General features: G+C 45.0%; 1 protein-coding gene across 3 annotated transcripts in view; it reads left to right on the forward strand.

Moving 5' to 3' along the window:
- ARFGEF2 (ARF guanine nucleotide exchange factor 2) overlaps positions 1–20727 on the forward strand; it is an 83624-nt gene that overhangs the window by 39093 nt on the left and 23804 nt on the right. For all 3 annotated transcript variants that reach the window (XM_069548770.1, XM_069548771.1, XM_069548772.1), the window contains 14 exons: positions 416–524; positions 1469–1637; positions 3453–3564; positions 4175–4380; positions 5493–5577; positions 5680–5851; positions 6479–6630; positions 7815–7943; positions 8949–9107; positions 12717–12864; positions 13978–14077; positions 16522–16562; positions 16664–16833; positions 20028–20179. In XM_069548770.1, the coding sequence (XP_069404871.1) occupies positions 416–524; positions 1469–1637; positions 3453–3564; positions 4175–4380; positions 5493–5577; positions 5680–5851; positions 6479–6630; positions 7815–7943; positions 8949–9107; positions 12717–12864; positions 13978–14077; positions 16522–16562; positions 16664–16833; positions 20028–20179 (1904 nt within the window). The remainder of the gene's footprint in view (positions 1–415; positions 525–1468; positions 1638–3452; positions 3565–4174; positions 4381–5492; positions 5578–5679; positions 5852–6478; positions 6631–7814; positions 7944–8948; positions 9108–12716; positions 12865–13977; positions 14078–16521; positions 16563–16663; positions 16834–20027; positions 20180–20727) is intronic.

A 20727-nucleotide genomic window follows, 5' to 3' on the forward strand; every position in this document is an offset into this window, starting at 1 on the left:
TGGTGTCCACGGTCATTCATCTGCTACATAAGATTCTTTTCTCTTTTTTCAGGGTCACTAGTTAAGACTCTCTCCCTTTTTTTAAAGTGTGTTTTAAGTGTTTGCTTGGTTGTTTTTTTAGTTTCTATAAGCAATGAATGAGAATTTCACTTTAAAAATCCAAATAATACTCTTCACTTTAGGAAAGTACACATCCCATATTTTTGCAGGTAGGGAGTTTGTAATGAATACCTTTAAAGATGATCATGGCTTTTGCAGTGAGCCCTCAGTGTTTACGTCACAGGTTCCCTCTTCCTTGGGTCAGTAACTCTAAGTGTCAGTGATTATCTTGTATCGTCACAGGTTCCCAGAGCCCTCCAGACATCTGCACTTAGTTTATCCGCTGAGTCTCTGTACTTGTCACCTTGTCATTTAGGAGCTCAGTCTCAGGAAGAAAGGCCTGGAGTGCCTCGTGTCCATCCTCAAGTGCATGGTGGAGTGGAGCAAAGACCTGTATGTGAATCCCAACCATCAGACCAGCCTGGGTGAGAGACCCCTCAGCGCACACACTCACCTCCCACCTGCCACCACCCGCCGCTCACAATAGGCTGCCCACGACTTTTGGAAACAGCTATCCTGATAGTTGTCTTGCTAAGTTGCTGCTAAGTCACTTCAGTTGTGTCCGACTCTATGACCCCATAGATGGCAGCCCACCAGGCTCCCCCGTCCCTGGGATTCTCCAGGCAAGAACACTGGAGTGGGTTGCCATTTCCTTCTCCAGTGCATGAAAGTGAAAAGTAAAGTGAAGTTGCTCAGTCGTGTCCAACTCTTAGCGACCCCATGGACTGTAGCCCACCAGGTTTCCTCCACCCATGGGATTTTCCAGGCAAGAGTACCAGAGTGGGTTGCCCATAGTTGTCTTAGAATTAGCAAAATACCTTAGTTTGGGAAATACCTGAAGTATTTTAAAGGTTCTGCTTTTTAATCCATCTGGAACTTGGGTGTTGGGGGGGGTGGGGATGGTTGGAGATAGTGTGAATTGTGCTCTAACTTCATTTTTCCAAACAGAGAGCCATTTATTACAACTTCTTTTAGCAGTCTTTCTTTCCCTCACTGATTTGAAGTGCCACCTTGACGGTATATCACTTCTCCCTGTGTGCATAACTGTTTCTGAATTTTCTATTGTATTGATTTTCTGTTCCTCCACCAATCCCATGCTTTTCAAATGCCTAGAATTCTACAGTGAGTTCCAGTACCTGATAGGACAGGTTCTTTCTTGTGCATTTTTGCACTTTTATTCTTTCATGTGAATTTTAGCATTAGCTTATTTTCCACAAGCAAGTTGTTAAGTAACCGTGATAGCAAGGTTCTCATGAACAAAGCTTATTGTTACAGGTTTAGGAAAGGGAACTACACAGCCAGACCTCAGCTCAGCTGCACCTGCGTCCCATCTGCTCATTTGATTTCCTTTGCTTTTATGTCGTCGCAGGTCAGGAGAGGCCCATGGACCAGGAGATGGGGGACCTGGCGAGGCGGAGCAGTGTGACATCCATGGAGTCTACGGTGTCCTCAGGGACTCAGACAACCATCCAGGACGATCCGGAGCAGTTTGAGGTCATCAAGCAACAGAAGGAGATGATTGAACACGGCATCGAGCTGTGAGTGTGGCTGTTGTTCTGATTGAGTCTCTTGGGAACCTGGCTTTGACTCCTGAAGATGAAACGCCTGTTACAGCTGGGGCTGGTGCTTATGGTCAGGCCCAATCAAGTCGTGCCAAGTGCGCGTTGTGAGTGTGTGAGAGAGAAATCTCATAGCTTTGTGAGGTTGATGCCTGGTCTTTTTTTTCTTTCTTCCTAATTTATACAATTTAACCAGTTTAGAAAATGCAGAAAAGTATAAAGCAAGAATGTTAAAATCACTCATAAAATTACTACCTAGAGGAACTCGCCATTGGTAACTATTGTAAAAAACTTCAGCATACAAAAAAATTAATGCTTGCCATATCAGTGTTATCTATTCTTTTTTTTTTCTGAACCATTTGAAAGTAATTTGTAGCCGTCACATTACTTAAGCTCTACATGGCTGAAAAATAAGGACCTTCTCCCATATAATCACATCATCATCATAGAATCATGAGTAAACATGGTTTCTTTCATCTTTTATACATAGAAATGCATATTCTCACATGTTGTCCAACTTTTGAATGGTTAGTCAATTTTGTAAACTCCGTTTATTTTAAAAATTGATGTTACAGTACTCATTTATTGGATTGGCCTAAAAGTTCAAAAGTGCGTTTTTCTGTAACATCTGATGGAAAAACCCAAACGGAATTTTTAGCCAACCCCCGGTATGATTATTTCTATTCTCACCATCCCTGCATCCCCCCAATGTGTTCTCCCATAGCAGCTAAAGGAATCTTTTAAACACTCCCATCAGTCTTAGCACTCCCCTGCCTGCACTCTCTCCAGGTTTCCCATTTTCTCCCCACAGCCCTATCCAGCCTCCAGCCTCCCTCTCTGGTCTCTTCCAGTACTCCTGGATCTTACATGGGTTTCAGTCCCTTGAACATCTCAAGCATTTAGCACCATTGCACCCTCTGCTTGGAATGTTCTTGGGTCTTTTTCAACCTTCAGGCTTGACAAAGCATCTCTTCCTCAAAGAGTCCCCCAGTAACCACACTCTCTGGACAGGTGCAAGGTCACCTCTGTCCCAGCAGAGCCTTTCTTCCCAGCTCTTGCTACAGTTCGTACTTCTGGGCTTCTTTCAGTCCCCAGTGCGTGGCGTGGTGAATAACAAGTTGAATTTATATAGTGGTTATATTTGCCTGCCTTTAACAGGAAATACAGAAGTAACTACTCAAGTGCCGTTGGAGGAAATCCCAGAGTACAGAGTCTAGGACTGTTAGAGTGGCTCTTATGAATGTCAGAAACCCAGGCTGCTTTTATCTTTCTGCGTCACCATCCTGAATACAATTTGTGTTTTCACCGTTGCCTTCTGGTTTAAGATGACTGCTGGAGCTCTGGTCATCACACATGTATTGTGGGGAAGAAAGGGAAAAAGCAAAAGACGCATGCCCCCTTCCCCCCTCAGCCAAGTCAGCTTTGCTGTAAAAGTACCCACACCAGTTCTAATCTCTCACCGGCCAGAAGTTTATCAAATTGCCATACTTTGTCTAAGGGAGGCAGGGAAATGTGTTTTTTTTAATCCCAGATAGTTGTGTGCCCAGCTAAACAACTAGGTCTTATTAGTGGTGGAGAAGAAGGAAATGGATTTGAGGTGACAACCAGCAGATTCTGTTAGATCTAGGTCAGAAATTAAAGGTGGAATTGAGAAAAGCTACCAGGACACACAAGACTTTGTGTGCTGATATGGGATGACTTGTTCATCGTATTACTGTAATTTGCCTCAAATGCCAGCTATTTCCATCCCCCAGAGTTTGGAATCAGCAACCTGTGTCCCATGTCTTGAAACAGATTCAACAAGAAACCCAAGAGAGGGATCCAATATCTCCAGGAGCAGGGCATGCTGGGAACATCGGTGGAAGACATTGCCCAATTCCTGCACCAGGAGGAGCGTCTGGATTCTGTAAGACGGGTGGCTGGGCACATACTTGTGGGTTCTTGCGTGTGGCTCTGAGACCTTACTGGCTTTCATCTAGAGACTGGCCGAACCCTGAGTGCAGTGCCATTGTCTGCACTTTGTTTACATAGTCCTGTTTATCCTTTTGGCTAGTGTTGCAAGAAGTTCTTTACAGGGAATAAACTAGCCTCCTGACAGGTGGTGGTTTATTTGGGGGGAGATGGTGATGGACAGGGAGGCCTGGCGGGCTGCGATTCATGGGGTTGCAAAGAGTCGAACACGACTGAGCGACTGAACTGAACTGAACTGTAGGAGCTAAGTGTCCCTTGACTGCCAGAAATTGTTCTTTCGGGTGCTCATCTGCAGCTCATCTCTCTGTTGAGTGTGTCTTTTCATTCCTCCATTTTTCAGTGCCTTTCTTCATGGCAGTGCCAACTGAACCTGGGATGGTTTGGTGGTTGGCCAGGCTTAGGGAGTGACCCAGCTTTTCTAGCAGCCCAGCCCATCCTAGGTATTGAGAGCCAGGGCACTATTCCTCACCTGTTTGACTGAAGTGTCTTTCACTGGGTGTTCATATTTGACAGTTTTTAGGTGTGAGTGAGTGTGTATGTTTCAGACCCAAGTAGGTGATTTTCTGGGAGAAAGCATGAAGTTCAACAAGGAGGTGATGTATGCCTATGTGGACCAACTCGACTTCTGTGAAAAGGAGTTTGTCTCAGCCCTGCGGACATTTCTAGAAGGTTTCCGCCTACCTGGAGAAGCTCAAAAGATTGATCGGCTAATGGAGAAGTTTGCTGCAAGATACATAGAGTGCAACCAGGGGTGAGCATCGTGTCTAAGTCTCTTTCACCATGTTTTTGCCCTCCTCAGAGCATCAGTCTTAATGTGGTTGGGGGTTCGGTTTAGTCTTTTAAAATCTGTGTCCAGCCACTGAGGTTTCTGTTCACTCTGCACCAGCAGGCACTGTGCTGAGGGATTATCTCATGTAAGAGCTCCTATTCTTTTTTTTAAAACATAGAGCAGTGTGTAAATTTAACGTCTACAACATTTGATACATTTATATATTGTATTATGGCTTCCCTGATGGCTTAGATGGTAAAGAATTTGCCTGCAATGTAGGAGACCCAGGTTCGATCCCTGGGTGGGGAAGATCCCATGGAGAAGGGAATGGTTACCCTCTCCAGTAGTCTTGCCTGAAAAATTGCAGGGACAGAGGAGCCTGGCAGGCTGTCCATGGCGTCACAAAGAGTCAGACACAACTAAATGACTAACATAATATGGTTGCCATGGTAGTGATTATTAGCCCCTCTCATCTCATATTAACTATTTCTTTTTATCTTTTGGAAGATTTAAGATCTAGTAGAGAAGGCAATGGCACCCCACTCCAGTACTTTTGCCTGGAAAATCCCATGAACAGAGGAGCCTGGTAGGCTGCAGTCCATGGGGTCGCTAAGAGTCAGACATGACTGAGCGACTTCACTTTCACTTTTCACTTTCATTCATTGGAGAAGGAAATGGCAACCCACTCCAGTGTTCTTGCCTGGAGAATCCCAAGGACGGGGGAGCCTGGTGGGCTGCCGTCTATGGGGTTGCACAGAGTCGGACACGACTGAAGGGACTTAGCAGCAGCAGCAGCAGCATTGCTTTAGTGGTATGAAACGTTGTAGCATATAAAAAAGTGAGTTTCTTTTTTTTTGGTTCTCATCTCTTCTGGTCTTTTTTGTTTTTAAATTTAATTAATTTATTATTTACTTATTTTTTCTTAACTAGGCTCTTTTAGACTCTGGATCATTAGTTATCATTAAGTGGCGATGGAAGCATCTGGGGAGCAGTTGGCCTGCTTTGCAGCAAGCGTGTCTCCCTGAGCCCTGTTGCCGCCATCCAGCCTTGTCTCTGTCCGTGTTCTCACATCTGAAATCTTTTTTGTTTTTTAGGCAAACTCTGTTTGCTAGTGCTGACACTGCATACGTCCTAGCATATTCAATTATTATGCTAACTACAGACTTGCACAGCCCTCAGGTAACATAGTTTAATGACTTAAATACTACAGTAGCTAAATAAATAACTGTTTGGGCCCTTGGATGTCTCCTAAGTGGATTCTTCATTTTTTTAAAATTTCAGGTAAAAAATAAAATGACAAAAGAACAGTATATTAAAATGAATCGGGGTATCAATGATAGTAAAGATCTACCTGAAGAATATCTCTCAAGCATCTATGAAGAGATAGAAGGCAAGAAAATTGCGATGAAAGAAACAAAAGAACACACAATTGCCACCAAATCTACTAAGCAGAGTAAGGTCTAATGGCAAATTATTTCTCAGTTCCAATGTTCAGGTGTATCAGAATGCATGGTTAAGTTCCCTGGTGACAGATTTAATTTGCATATCTAGCTATCTGAATAAGAAATGTGATTAAATTAGTGATTATGATTACATTGACACTCTTTCAGTATCACTTAACTTCTTACTAGATTTGCAGTTAGTTACAAGAGGGAATTTAAAATAATCTGAGAGCTAGATTACTCCCAAAAAATGTTTATTAAAACTCTGCTGTAATACCAGTGGTGATTGTGTTAACCCTGATTGGAATTCTCCTACTTAAGACCCCTGCGAGGCTGTCAGTCTCATTGGTAAGGCAGCAGGGTGTCCGGTTTAGAGCGCAGGCTCTGTAGCCACATTGTCTGAATTCAGGTCCCAGCTCTACTGCTTGTTAGCTGTGTGACCCTGGGCAAGTTACTTAATGTTTCTGTGCCTCATTTCCCATCAGTGAAATGGCAGTAATACTTGTTACAGACTCAGGAAGTGGTCCTCATGAGGAGGATTTGTGAGTTAATTGCTGTAAATCTTTTGAAACAGAGCCGGGCACATAGCAAGCACTCGGTGAGTATTAGCTGTTGTTACTCTCTTATTTTTTTGGTAGGTGTCGCTAGTGAAAAGCAGCGACGGCTACTATACAACTTGGAGATGGAGCAAATGGCGAAAACAGCCAAAGCTCTGATGGAGGCCGTGAGCCATGCCAAAGCCCCATTTACGAGTGCCACTCACTTGGACCACGTCCGGCCGATGTTCAAAGTGAGTATACAGAGAAGTTCAGACACAGCTGAAGCTGATTCTAGAGTTGATCAGCCAGAAGCTCACCAGTGAGTTTATAATGGTGAAGAGATTGGGGAGGGGAAAGGCCACGTCTGGTGTTTCTTTCTGACTAGTAACTAAAGCGAATCCTTCCTGGAAGCCCCGTGGTGTTGCTGGGGATGCGTCAGCACGGGCTCAACAGTCAGAGCATCTAGTTTAAGCCCTGCCTTTGCCACTTTGTTGCTCTGGGACTTGGATCAGGTTATTCAGCCTCTCTCTGTTCATCATCTGTGAAATGGGTCCTGCAGGGCTGCTGGGGGGATTGAATGAATTAATTATTCAGGCAAAAGAGACAGTTTTATTGTGATGTCTCATCTCAGTGGCCTCAGGGTTAGCCTACAAGAAGACATGAGGTAGAAGTAAAAGACGTATCCGTGGGACTTCCCTGGTGGTCCAGTGATTGGGGCTCCGTGCTCCCACTGCAGGGGGCACAGGTTCAACCCCCAGTAGGGGAGCTAAGACCCCACATGCCAGTTGGTGCAGCCAAAAACAAAAAAACAGTATCCTAAGTTCTCTATTTTTTTAATGTCTAGAAAAGTTATGTGTTCTAAATACATAGCACTCATGTTTTCTCTTTAAGTTTTTAAAGTAACTGCTGATATCCTGTTGATCACTTCTAGATTTTTGTGTGCTTTTATTTTCAGGGAATTCACAAGAAAGTTGGAGGAAAAGTAAACTCTTAAGTAATCTGAATTAGGAAGCTTTCAATAAGCTAAGTTGATAGAACCTAAGTTGCTTATAGATTTTACTTTGCATGCCAACCTCCGATTGGCAATAGATGCCTGCTGCACCATGTAAAGGATTCTCCAGTCCCGATTAAACTAAGCAGGAAGTGGGATCTCTGATGGATTAGTGATGTCTGCCATGAGTACAGTAGACGTGATGGTGGCCCAGTAGCCATGTACGTGCCACCCTTCCTTTAGAACTGTGCATTTAGTAAACGGCATGCTATAGTGATGGCTTTGACCCCGGTTTAGGAGGAATTTTTATTTCATGTTGTGAATGAATCAGAATAGCCGTGAACTTGACATCCTGGCTGTGCTTGTAACTAATAATAGTGTGGCCTCTAAGTGCTCTTCCACACTGAGATTCCAGACGTTTTCCAAACCTTCCTCCCCTGGTAGCTGGTGTGGACACCGCTGTTGGCAGCCTACAGCATCGGACTGCAGAACTGTGACGACACTGAGGTGGCCTCACTGTGTTTGGAAGGCATCCGGTGTGCGATCCGGATTGCCTGCATCTTTGGAATGCAGGTGGGTGTACATTAACACAGCTCCAGAAAAACTGGTGGGCTGTGTTCTTCAGGATTTGGCAAAATTTAGAAACAATCAGATATTTCCAATTAGCTGAAAACTTCTCAGCAGACACCTTACTCATGCCCACTGAGAGGAAGACGACAGATTTGTGCTGGCAACAGCCTGACTGGGGGAAGAATTGGCAATTTGGATTAAAAACCATTTTTGAAGGTAGGTGGGTGTCCAAGCTACTTAATCGGCCTTGACAAAGCAGCCTTCCTATCCATCTGGCTAGTTGCCTGGTGCTAGAAATAGTGTTTTTCCTTTTAAAAGCAGCTTATTATTTTAATTTCCCAGGTCTTCTCTGGGGGAAATAAGTAGTTCAGTGGAAAATGAATGTGTCTGTAAATCTTTGGGGTCTTGAAAAATTCAAGCAAATAAGCAAAATACAATTCGAAACTCTTATGAACTCAGGAAGTTGTCAGTTTCATATATCCTAAATCACTAAGTTGTTGTACCCCTCTCTTTGGGAAACCTCAGTCTTCTGTTCCCAGGTATCTTACAGATAGGCGTTTTCTTTTGTACCAAGACCCCAGGCTTGGACTGCAGTCTGGGTTTCACACCTCACCTGCTGCTTCTCTAGCCTAACGTTGGTCTAGCCACCTCCTCCCTGAGTCACCCTTTATTTCCTCATTTGCAAACTTGAGATAACAGACCTGCAGAACTGTTGTAGAAGTCAGCATTTACCTGACAGCCTTAGCATTCAGCAGATTGCTCCGCTGCTCCCTCAGAAGAGAGGTCAGTGGCAGAGGAGAGGCTCGTCCTCAAACGTGCGATGAGGTTTTTGGGTAGCGGGAGGACAGAGGCATGGAGTACCGGGTGTGGCCCGGGTGTGTTAATGTGCGTACAGCCTGTCCCCATGCACATGGGAGGCAGCAGAGGAACCGGTGCTCAGTCCCTTCCATGCGAGACCCGTCTCACCCAGGCCAGGGTCTCAGCGTCCCCTCTCTGCCTCGCTTGCAGCTGGAACGAGATGCCTATGTCCAGGCCCTTGCACGCTTCTCTCTGCTGACAGCCAGCTCCAGCATCACGGAGATGAAGCAGAAGAACATTGACACCATAAAGACGCTCATCACTGTGGCTCACACCGACGGCAACTACCTCGGGAATTCCTGGCACGAGGTGGGTGTCTCTGAAAGCCCGGTGGTTGCCTTTTCTCAGTGAGGATGAGCCCCAGCTTTCCTTCAGTTCAGGGTCCATGTCTCTTGGGTCGACTCTGTCTCTCTGCAGTCAGGCCTCGCTCTAACTCTGGGTTTTGTCTTACTCCCTGTGCTCCTCATGTATCAGAAAGTCAGCCTCCCTGGGGCTGCGGTGAGGGAAGCGCCTCAGGGCCGCCTCCTCACCAAGCGCCCCTGACACCGCTGCCAGTGCCTGCGCGGAGCAGGCCGCTGTCGTAGCCGCTCTCTCCCCACGCCAGCGCCTCTTTCCCCAGGTCCTTACGCCCCTCCCGAGAGCTCTTACTGCAGGGAGTGGGTTTAAGACGAAGCACAGAGCCCGGTTTCTCTCCCAAATGGAGCAGAAAGGACAAGGTCAGCATCTAACGTGAGCCATGAGGAAGGTTGCCAGCAGGCTCACTTTTGTGTTTTTTAACTAAACCATGTTCTAAGAGTTTCATCTAAGGACGTACTTACCCATGTGTCCAGACAGGTGTTTGAAAGGTCATGCATCGAAATTTTAGTTGTTCTAGGGAGAGATTAGATGAAGGACAGCCTAGATTGTCCCATCAATGAGAGATTGATTTTTTTTTTAAAAAGTGTAGTGTACCACTCCTTCGGAGAAGGCAGTGGCACCCCACTCCAGTACTCTTGCCTGGAAAATCCCATGGACGGAGGAGCCTGGTGGGCTGCGGTCCGTGGGGTTGCTACAAGTCGGGCACAACTGAGCGACTTCACTTTCACTTTTCATTTTGCTGCATTAGAGAAGAAAATGGCAATCCATTCCAGTGTTCTTGCCTGGAGAATCCCAGGGACGGGGGAGCCTGCTGGGCTTCCGTCTCTGGGGTCGCACAGAGTCAGACACAGCTGAAGCGACTTAGCAGCAGCAGCAGCAGGGAGCTGAGATCCCACATGCCTCTTGTTCCAAAGAACAAAATATAAAGCAGAAGCAATATTATAACAATTCAATAAAGACTTTAAAAACCGTCCACATCAGAAAAAAATATTTAAAAGAAAAAAAGATAATGTTTCTGAAGGGAGAGACAGCCAGCATTACATGCTCCCTGATGGATGCACACGATAGCACTTAAGAAATGTTTTTGCCTAAAACTCCAGCCTGAGTCAGTTCAAGCCTCCACTGCTTATTTAAAGGAAACAGGGAGTGGAGGAGCACGGTAAGTGGCATCATGAGAACACAGCCTGCAAGCTGTGGGACACGACAGACGCTCAGCAAATGACCAGGTTCTTCAACAAATAAATGGGAAGAAAAATAGTAGAGGGGTGAGGGAGAGAAGGAAACAGAGAGAGCGAAGTCTCTTTCTGTAAAGAAACTTCAGAGAAAAACCGATAAAGATGCTATTGAAGACGGTCTTTAATACTTTGATCACGGTGTATTAAATTAAGAAATCACTGCATAAGCATGATGTGGCGTCATCCTTCATGCCAGGCGTACACAGAAAATGAGACTTGGAAAGATGAACGCGCATGTTAGCATCCTCTCTGTGTGACAGAATTATGGAGACGATTTTATTTCTTCTTTTTCCTTCAGTTGTACTTTCTAATTTCTCTACCACCTGAAGGTATTACCTTTTGTTTTAGAGGGAAAACTAAGTAGAGTAGAGGCTGGCGTGTGGAGAGTGGTGGGGCTGTGATGACCTGGAAAGGAAGTTGCTGGCAGCCCCCTGCCGCCACAGGGATCACACAGTCCAGGGCGAGGGCCCGGGGCCAGACAGCTGGTCTGGGTGTCCGCCCCTTCTGCCTGTATGACATGGCAAGTTACTTCCTCTGTGCAACCTTCAGAGGGTTGTTGTGAGAAGGAAAGGAATTAACATGTGGAAAAATGGATTAGAACTGAATTTGGCAAGAAGAGAAGGAAGTGGCAGCCCAGTCCAGTATTCTTGAATGGAGAAGCCCGTGGACAGAGAAGCCTGGTGGGCTACAGTCCACGGGGTCGCAGAGAGTCGGTCATGACTGAAGTGACTCAGCACGGACAGGAGCTTAGTAGCTCTGAGCTGTTAATCGCTGTCGTCATCGTGGCGCACACCTTAGTCGTTTTTCACCGTCGCTCCTTGCTCTCTCGCCACTCTGGAGTGTCCGTGTTAGAAAACATGGGAGGGGCAGGTTGGCATTGTTTTGAGTTGTGTGCTTTATTAATAAATTATTTCCTGTTTCCTGAGGAATCAGTGTACCCTAATGAATCAGTAGATAGCTGCTCTCTCCCCTAGAACTTTCTTTTTTCTTTTAACTGAGGTATACGTTAATGTGGGGCCCCTGCCAGTTGCCGAGTGTACAGCGGCAGCTGGAGATGTTAAAAATGAATCGGCCAAAAAAAAAGCCATCACTGATTTGATGGTCAGACACTCTGAGAAGTCAGGTTGGTATCAGTAAGTCCTTGGCCACAAGTGTTACATACATATCCCAGCTTCTGGAAAAGGAGGTCATTAGCAGCTTACTAGTAATAATAGTATGACACGTGGACTCCCTGTGGTTCATTCGAGTGCCTGTCTTAGTCAAGGGGAAGGCAGTTTCTAAGTGAAAATCCTCAGCAGTGCTCCATGGTGTCGTGGAGTCCCATACTCTGGGACTGGGTTATAAGGTCACCACGGAAAGCAAAACTCAGCCGTAGTCAGAAGTCCCCATGGAAATTCCCTAAGAAGGGTTTACCTGGAGATGTATGTGCCATCCCTCCTCAAGTTTCAAGCAGCCAGTTTCTGCTGCAGTAGAAGTTGAAGCCAGTCTCTGTATTCAGATAAGCTACAGCTGGGAGAGGGCCGTGTGCAGGTATGGCCTCTCCAGCGCCTGAGCCACCCCATGGGGCTGGGAGATCGTCTTTTCTCCTACCGCCCACCCATGCCAGGGCACGCCCTCATTTATTCCGTTAACCAGAAAATAATCGTCAAGTGCTGGGGATTCAGCAGTGAACAAGACAGAGTTAATGCCCTGTTGGCACAAAAGACAGAGAACAAATACGTGACATAATGCCGGAAAGTAAGTACTTAAGAGAAAAAACAAAACCGCATGGCCAGGAGGTGGTGATGGGGAGGGTGTGTGATCACAGGTGGCTGAGGGAGGTCCCTGGGGACACAGGTCTGCGCTGGGAGTCCGAGGGGTGAGCCATGGGGAGGAGCAACAGTAACACGTTCAAGCATGAGGAGCAGGCGGTGTGCTGTCGACCTGAGGGGAAGGGTGAGAGGGAGGTGGGGATGGCTGAGCGGGGGAACGGCATGGTGACCGGAGTGCCCCACTCTGATCGGATGCTTTGTCTCTATGGAGCGCTTATTTAAATTTGCCTAAATGGACATCCATCTTGCCTCTCTGTTGTACTAGTTTTTCTTCTGCTCATTTTCTCTTTCCCTTTTTAATGGTTTAAAAAATAAAGTAACGAGGTCTGTCTTCCAGACCCACACTCAGGGGGTTGCCTAGCCAGAAGTAGGGAAGCCAGCCTGAGTCTCTCAGATGTTATCCTCTCCTGAAAGGCCGCATGTTCCAGAGAACTCTGTAATGACTGAGTTAAGGGGGCACTGCCCTTTTCGGCCAATGAAGCGGGAGCTCATTTCTTCACACCCTCTTTCCTCAGATCTTGAAGTGCATCAGCCAGCTGGAGCTGGCTCAGCTGATAGGAACCGGTGTGAAGACGCGCTACCTGTCTGGCTCCGGGCGTGAGAGAGAAGGGAGCCTGAAGGGCCACACGCTGGCGGGAGAAGAGTTCATGGGCCTTGGCCTCGGTAAGGTGCCAGGCCCCCCAGCCGGCCGCTGCGGATTCACGGTTATCAGGCACGAAGCCCTTGCCTCGTCAGGACCGTAGATCACCTGTTTCTTGCGTGCCAGCTGACAGGATGCCTGTTAACGGAGTGGGAATGCCGTCTCAGCTCTCAGTTGTGATTAAACTGTCGAGTAAATGCTAATTTTATCGACATCAGCAGGGTGCATCACTTTTCTTTCTCTGCATATAAGTATGTTGTGGGGTGGGAAGCCATCTGGTGTTCAAGGAGTGGGTGTGCATATCTTCAGATTTCAAATAAATTCAACCTCTCTTCCCTGTTCATTTGGGAGGCTTATATTAATAGGTATTCTTATGAAAGTAGCGTTATTTCTGGTGATACATTGAACTGAGAGACTCTCTTGTCAGTGATACAATGATAACAGTAAAAAAGGGCAGACATCCCAGGCCACATTCTAAGCACTCAGTTTGTATATTTTAATTCATTTACTCCTTGTAACAGCTCAGTGAGATTGGGGCTATTATCCCCATTTTGTAAATGAGATAAGTGAGGCAAAGGGGGATGAAGTGCTATGAACGAGGTGCCGTTTGGAGGAAGGAGCAGAGGTAGGTTTCAAGCCCAGGCCATTTGATGTAGAGCGCAGACTCCTAGGTCCCACGGAGCACTGGTTGGAGTCGTTCAGTTAAAAGTACAAACTCTGAACATGGGGGAAGGGTAACAGCACCTTCTTCTCAGGGTGTATGTCAGGATGACTGAAGTAGAACGCCTCAGATCTTCAGTTTTAAACCGTTACACGTTCTAGGAGCTCTGAGTTAGTATCAACTTGAATTTGTTTTTTCTAAACACAGACATTTAATACTGTAAAAAATACAGAAGACTGTTATGACAGGGAGATGGATGGTAAAGGAAGAGAGAGAACTTGTATAAGAACGTATTCTAAATGCAAAAATGCCAGAACCTGAGTTAGTTTTATTTTGCCATCGTTAGAGGGTTTTTTTTTTTTCGCTTGCAAACCAGTCTCACAGTCTCTTGTCTGTGCACGCTGATGTCACAGGATACTTGGTTCTCTACTTGACTGTTTCAGAAGCACCATTGCTTTTGTGCACTGTGTTTCAGGTAATCTGGTGAGCGGCGGAGTGGACAAGAGACAGATGGCCAGCTTGCAGGAGTCAGTCGGCGAGACCAGCTCTCAGAGCGTAGTGGTGGCTGTGGACAGGTAGTGAACTTGTTCTCCAGGGAAGCTGGGCCAGCCAACGCCCTGGCGCCTTCTGATAGTGCTGGGTGTGGAGGATCCCTAGTCTGTTTGACTGTTGTGTTTCACCCCAGATCACTCAAACTGAGCAGCAGAAAATGCAGCACGTTTGGCCCACAGCTGCTGATCACCTTCACATTCACTTGGATTTTGATCTTGAACTGTCATAACCTTTTTAAAAACTATATGTTGGGGAATTCCTTGGCAGTCCAGTGGTTAGGACTCTACACCCTCCCCGCCTAGGGCCTGGGTTCAATCCCCAGTTGGGGAACGAAAATCCCACAAGCCATGCAGCACTGCCAATAAATAAATCAAATTATAACTTCAACTTTGTGGCCAAATTATGTCAGAAACGAGTTTTTGCTTGTTCTAATGTTTTGAATTTCCTTGGTTTTGAAGTTACTTTTTAGAAAATTTTCGGAAAGAATATTGGATTTAAAGCCTGTCTGTGAGTGAGAGTTGGCCAAGTTGACATTTCCATTTGTTTTTCTTCACAACCTTTCAGTTGTTTCTTTTTACTTAAAACTTGACCTAAATATCCAAGAGCAACAGAGATATTCTCATTTGAAGATACTCATTATGTTGTTGTTTAGTTGCTAAGTCGTGTCCAACTCTCCTGCAACCACCTGGACTATAGCCCACCAGGCTCCCCTGTCCATGGGATTTCCCAAGCAAGAATACTGGAGTGGATTGTCATTTCCACATTAGGGCTTAAAATAGGAATTTTCTTAAAAGTCAAAAAACTCCTGAAAATTGCCATTGAATGATCATATACACTAAATATAAATAATTTCAGATAATAGCAGTATAGAATTTATGACATCATTTGTATTGCTGTCAGAACAATTTTCTTAGTATTTTAAACTCTTAAAAGCATGTGCCTCTAATACGGGAGACCTGGGTTCGATCCCTGGGTCGGGAAGATCTGCTGGAGAAGGAAATGGCAACCCACTCCAGTATTCTTGCCTGGAGAATCCCATGGATGGAGGAGCCTGGTGGGCTACAGTCCATGGAGTTGCAAAGAGTCGGACATGACTGACTTAACTAACTTAGCATATTTTGATCATCTTGCTCCTGCTGCTTTTCTCCTTCTCTCCAATAGAAATACTGTCTGCAACACACTTTTGTTGAGTTTTTCCCACTTTTTCCTCTTAGGTTTGGGCCAATAGAACAAAATGTTTGTTCCGCTATTAACTGCACGTTTCTTCCCTGTTTCTCTGCCTTAGCGAGATAGTGGACAATAGTAGCTCGTCTAGCACCTTTCTTTGTGCTTATATTTCTTAAATTGAGACATAATTCATACATCCTAAGACTTACTCTTCTAAAATGTACATACAGTCAGTGGTTTTTAGTATATGCAGAGTTGTGCAGCCATCTAATTTCAGAGCTTTTTCATCACCCCATAAAGAAGCCCCACATTTTTACAGTTCCTGTAACCACTAGTACACTTCCTGCCTGTGTAGATCTGCTGATTCTGGACATTGTTTGAATTGTTTTATTTTCCCCTTTCAAGTATGTCTTTTTTGCGCATGATTTTGGGGCTCTTTTGTTAGTTGCTAAGTCCTGTCCAACTCTTCGAGACCCCATGGACTGTAGCGTCCTCTGTCCATAGGATTCTCCTGACAAAAATACTGAAGTGGGTTGCCACTTCCTTCTCTAGGAGATCTTTCCAGACTAGGGATCAAACCAAGTCTCTTGCACTACAGGAGGATTCTTTACCACTGAGCCAGCGGAGAAGCCCCTCTATTGTTAAACACATATATATTTACAATTACTAGATTTTCTTCACATATTAAATCATTTATCATTGTGAAATATTCTTTGTCTATAGTAATGACTCCAGTTTTAAGTCTGTATTGTCTGATATCAGTACGGCTACTCTTGTTTTCTTTTTGTTAACTGTTTACATGAGATTTTTTTTTCACACTTTTACTTTCAGCCTATTCGGGTTTGAATCTAAAGAGAGATTAGCAGGATGGATTAAAATAAACATGGTCTAAATATATGCTGTCTAAAAGATTCAGCCATTTTTCTTGAATAAATATTGTCCCAAGCCTTTGGTAATTTCCAGAGTTCAGATCTGAAAAATCTGTTACATTTTTGTCAGTTTTTTGGTTGCTCTTATGGAAGAACAGCTTTTTAAAGGTCCTCAGTCTGTATTCCCCCTGCTGTGGAATACCGTATTCCACACTATCATATTTTGACTTGCCCCCATCCTTTTTGAGGTTGCTTTTCTCTTCCTACCAGTATAAGCATTTCTGCTCTCAGTGCGCCTCGTTGACCAGTTCTGTACCTCTGATGGGAAGTGCCAAACCTGAAATGTTGCCTTTTTGTCTTTTCTGAGTGTTTGAAATTGAACCTTCATCTTACAAATTGAATTTTTATTATATCTGGAATTTTCTTCCTAGAATTTTTACTGGCTCCACCAGGCTGGATGGAAATGCGATAGGTAAGTATTTGACTCACCTGTGACAACTACAGAGCCCCCTGTTATAACTATCTGACCATTACTAACGCGGCCTCGCGTGTGTTGTTGGGTCTGGCCTGTAGTTGACTTTGTCCGCTGGCTGTGTGCCGTGTCCATGGACGAGCTGGCTTCCCCCCACCACCCCCGCATGTTCAGCTTGCAGAAGATCGTGGAGATCTCTTACTACAACATGAATCGGATCCGACTGCAGTGGTCCCGAATATGGCATGTGATTGGCGATCACTTCAATAAGGTAACTCTTCAGATTCAACAACCACTCTATTGATGTCCGAAAAAAAAGGCAGGCGACTTCAAAACACAAGCGATTGAGTGTTTAGGTGCCAAAATTCACTTTCCCTGTGGATTCAGGAACAGCTGATAGCATACCTACATATTGATAGAACTTATAGAGAATGAGTTAAAAATCCATTTGTGTATAAAATACTTTAATATCCCATGTTTAGGATGTAGGCTCACACCATAAAAATCATTACGATCACTGGACAAACATATTGGTGCTTGAAAGCACTGCGAAACCCTGAAGCACCTCTGAATGACCAGAGATTAAGTTAGGTTCTTTACAGTTGCAATATAAATGTCACTGCTGCCTGTTTTCTGGCTTCCATCGCCACGCCTCATCTGAAATCTTTTTGAGGAAACTAACATTTATTTAAATCAGAAACAAGCCAGAGACTTCCGTGTTCTAAACTGAAAACTACAGAGAGAAAACCAGATTGCTCTCCACAAGAGGTTTCATTGTATACATATACACAGATGCACGTGTATACTGAACAAATGAAATCAAAATATATATTACGTACATAAATGTATGTATCTATAATGTCATTTGCTTTTTAAGGGAAAACTAACAGCTTAATAATACTTTTTCCTACCAAAACACATTTCATGATTTCAAAACAATTTTCTCAGGCCTGGAGATAAAGAGTTGTAACACAGATGCTTAGAAATAGTGTGAATAAAAGACAGCTTATCCAAAGAGAACTGCGCTCTCTACGTTGAATAGAAGAAAATCATAAGAAGTAATCTGCCATTGGGATTTAGAGCAAACAGTTGAGCGATGGTGAATCATTTGTAGCGTTTGCCAGTTTCTGTGGTATAAATACTGCACAGTGGTCGATGGACAGCTCCCAGTATAGGGAGAGTTGGGCACTGTCGGCTGTCCCAGGCAGCCGTGGGACCCCACTGAAAGGAGGCATGGTCACATGTAGCCTTGTTTCTAACTTGGCGCATCAGCTAATCTGAGGTCTTTGTTACTTTGCTTGTTTATCAGCTCTACATGAGGCACTTCTGAGCACACCATCTGTTTAACAAACTAGCTGAGTACCTTGTACCAAGTAGTAGACAGATGAGGTCCCTGCCCTCATGGAGCTCACTTGCATTCTGTGATAAAATTGTTTAGCCACTAAGTCATATCCGGTTCTTTTGCAACCCCATGGACTATAGCCTGCCAGGCTCCTCTGTCCATGGGATTTCCCAGGCAAGAATACTGGCGTGGATTGCCATTTCCTTCTCCAGGGGATTTTCCTGGCCCAGGGATTGAATTTGCATTTCCTGCATCAGCAGACGGATTCTTTACCACTGAGCCACCTGGGAAGGCCTCGTGATAAAATAGCTGATGGTAAAGGGTCACATTGCAGTGTGTCCAGCCTCTCTGGAGGTGACCTTTCTGAACCCTCAGTGAGGAAGGAGCCACAAGAGCCTGTAGATGACCCAGAGTAAATGTTTGTTCAGCAAAGGGTAACATTGCCACCTAAAGTAGTCAAACCACTCAGCACTCATGTTTCCCACCATTCTGGGTAAATAAATTCCTAGTGGACATCATTGATAGGAACTTGTTTGAGAGAATAAATGTGAATCATTAGCATGACTGCACCTTGTATTCTCGTCCAAGCCTGTGACACGCTTGAGACCTAGGCTGGCAGGTAGTAATTAGACATTTCATGGTTGTCAGCCTCATTGCATATGCCCGTTCCATCTCATCAGTGCTCTGAAGTGCGAGGTTGTGGCCTGCGAGGTTGCTCAGTCTGGGGCTCTTCACTCTTTCCACCACCTCAGGATGTTCCATTCCCCATGGGAGCCAGAGCACATGAGAAGCCTGTGGGTTTGAACAGGCGGGTGGTGGACTAGAGCTCTCGGGATTCCCGCAGTCATTGGGACAGTCACATGTTTCTCCTAGACAAGGGCACAGGTGTATCCAGGGGCGTGCAAAGCTGCACAGTAAGCGTAGAATGTATTCCTGAAGCTGCCAGGGATTTTTAGCTAGGGAATAATAATATTGCTGCTGCTGCTGCTAAGTCGCTTCAGTCGTGTCCAACTCTGTGCGACCCCATGGACGGCAGCCCACCAGGCTCCCCCGTCCCTGGGATCCTCCAGGCAAGAACACTGGAGTGGGTTGCCATTTTCTTCTCCAGTGCATGAAAGTGAAAAGTGAAAATGAAGTCACTCAGTCGTGTCTGACCCTCAGCGACCCTATGGACTGCAGCCTACCAGGCTCCTCCGTCCATGGGATTTTCCAGGCAAGAGTACTGGAGTGGGGTGCCATCGCCTTCTCCAAATAATATTGTTACTAGTCTCTAATTACATCAACATTACATGAACACTTTAAAATATTACAGTTAGCAGCATCTTTGACCATCAGCAACCCTCAGCCAGACTGTCATCAAAGCTAGTTATTTTTTTAATCCATTCGATATACAGGCCAACCTCAGAGATACTGCAGGTTCAGTTCCAGACCAAAGCAGTAACGCGAATACCACAGTGAAGTGAGTCATATGAACTTTTTGGTTGGTGGCTCAGATGGTAAAAAACCTTCCTGCAATGAAGGAGACCTGGGTTCAATCCCTGGGTTGAAAAGATCCCCTGGAGAAAGGAATGGCTACCCACTCCAGTATTCTCACCCGGAGAATTCCATGACCGGGAACCTGGCTAGCTACAGTCCATGGGGTTGCAAAGAGTAGGACATGGCTGAGCGACTGAACACTTCCAAACAAGTTATGCTTACTCTATACTGTAGTCTATTAAGTGTGTAATAATTTAAAAAATGTACATAGCTTAATTTTAAAACAGTTTGTTGCTAAAAAATGTAAACCATCACCTGAGCCTTCAGCAAGTTGTAATCTTTTTGCAAATAGTAATATCAAAGATCATCGTAGCACATGTAATAATAATGAAAAGTTCTGAAATCATGTATGAATTATCAAAACGTGACTCAGAAACACGTGAGCATATTTTAAAAGCAGGTTTAATGTATTTTGTTGTGAAACTTTAAACTGTACAGGTAATAGCCAAGAAAGAGCCTGTTCCTCCTCCTGAGGTCTGTTTTCCCAGAGCATTTATTTTGAAGGCAGGCTGTGTGAGAGGTTCAGAACCCCACATCCACAATTGTTCCACTGTGCCTGTTTCACCTCTCCTCCTGTTCCTGCTTAGGTTGGCTGTAACCCCAATGAGGACGTGGCTATCTTTGCTGTTGACTCATTAAGGCAACTCTCCATGAAGTTCCTTGAAAAGGGAGAATTAGCCAACTTCCGTTTCCAGAAAGATTTTTTGAGGCCTTTTGAGCATATTATGAAGAAAAACAGGTATGTGCATTATTCTGGAAGACCCTTAGACCCCTGTTGGGGTCTAAGAAGGTCTCCTAACAAACTGAGTACCTTGTACCAGGTAGTAGACAGATAAAGTCTCTGTCCTTGTGGAGCTCACTCGCATTTTGTGATGAAATAACCACACAATCAGTCTTTTTTCCTCTCTTGTTGATAGATAGAATGAGCTGGACTGTGATTCACACCTCTTGTCTCTAAGTAAATCCCACTGAGATCGCTTCATCACCTCCACAGAGGGCAGATCACACTACTGCAGCCCATAGACATCATGCCTTCTTACCTGGGCTGGTGCCAGCGGAGTTCAGAGAACGGGCCACTGCCAAAGTATCCTTGAACAGGGGGAGACATTGGCCCAGCCATTATGCCCCAGGGAGGTGATAAGAGAGGTCAGGACAGCTGTCCCCCTGAAGTAGTCACTTTGTTCATTCATTCACTTGGCCTGTATTTTTTGAGGCCTGCCATCTGCTGCATACTATTCTCGCTGCCAACCATACAACAAAACAGAAAACAGTCAAAAGTTCCTAGTT

Source organism: Ovis canadensis, chromosome 13 (genome assembly GCF_042477335.2).
Source record: "Ovis canadensis isolate MfBH-ARS-UI-01 breed Bighorn chromosome 13, ARS-UI_OviCan_v2, whole genome shotgun sequence".
Taxonomy (NCBI): domain Eukaryota; kingdom Metazoa; phylum Chordata; class Mammalia; order Artiodactyla; family Bovidae; genus Ovis; species Ovis canadensis.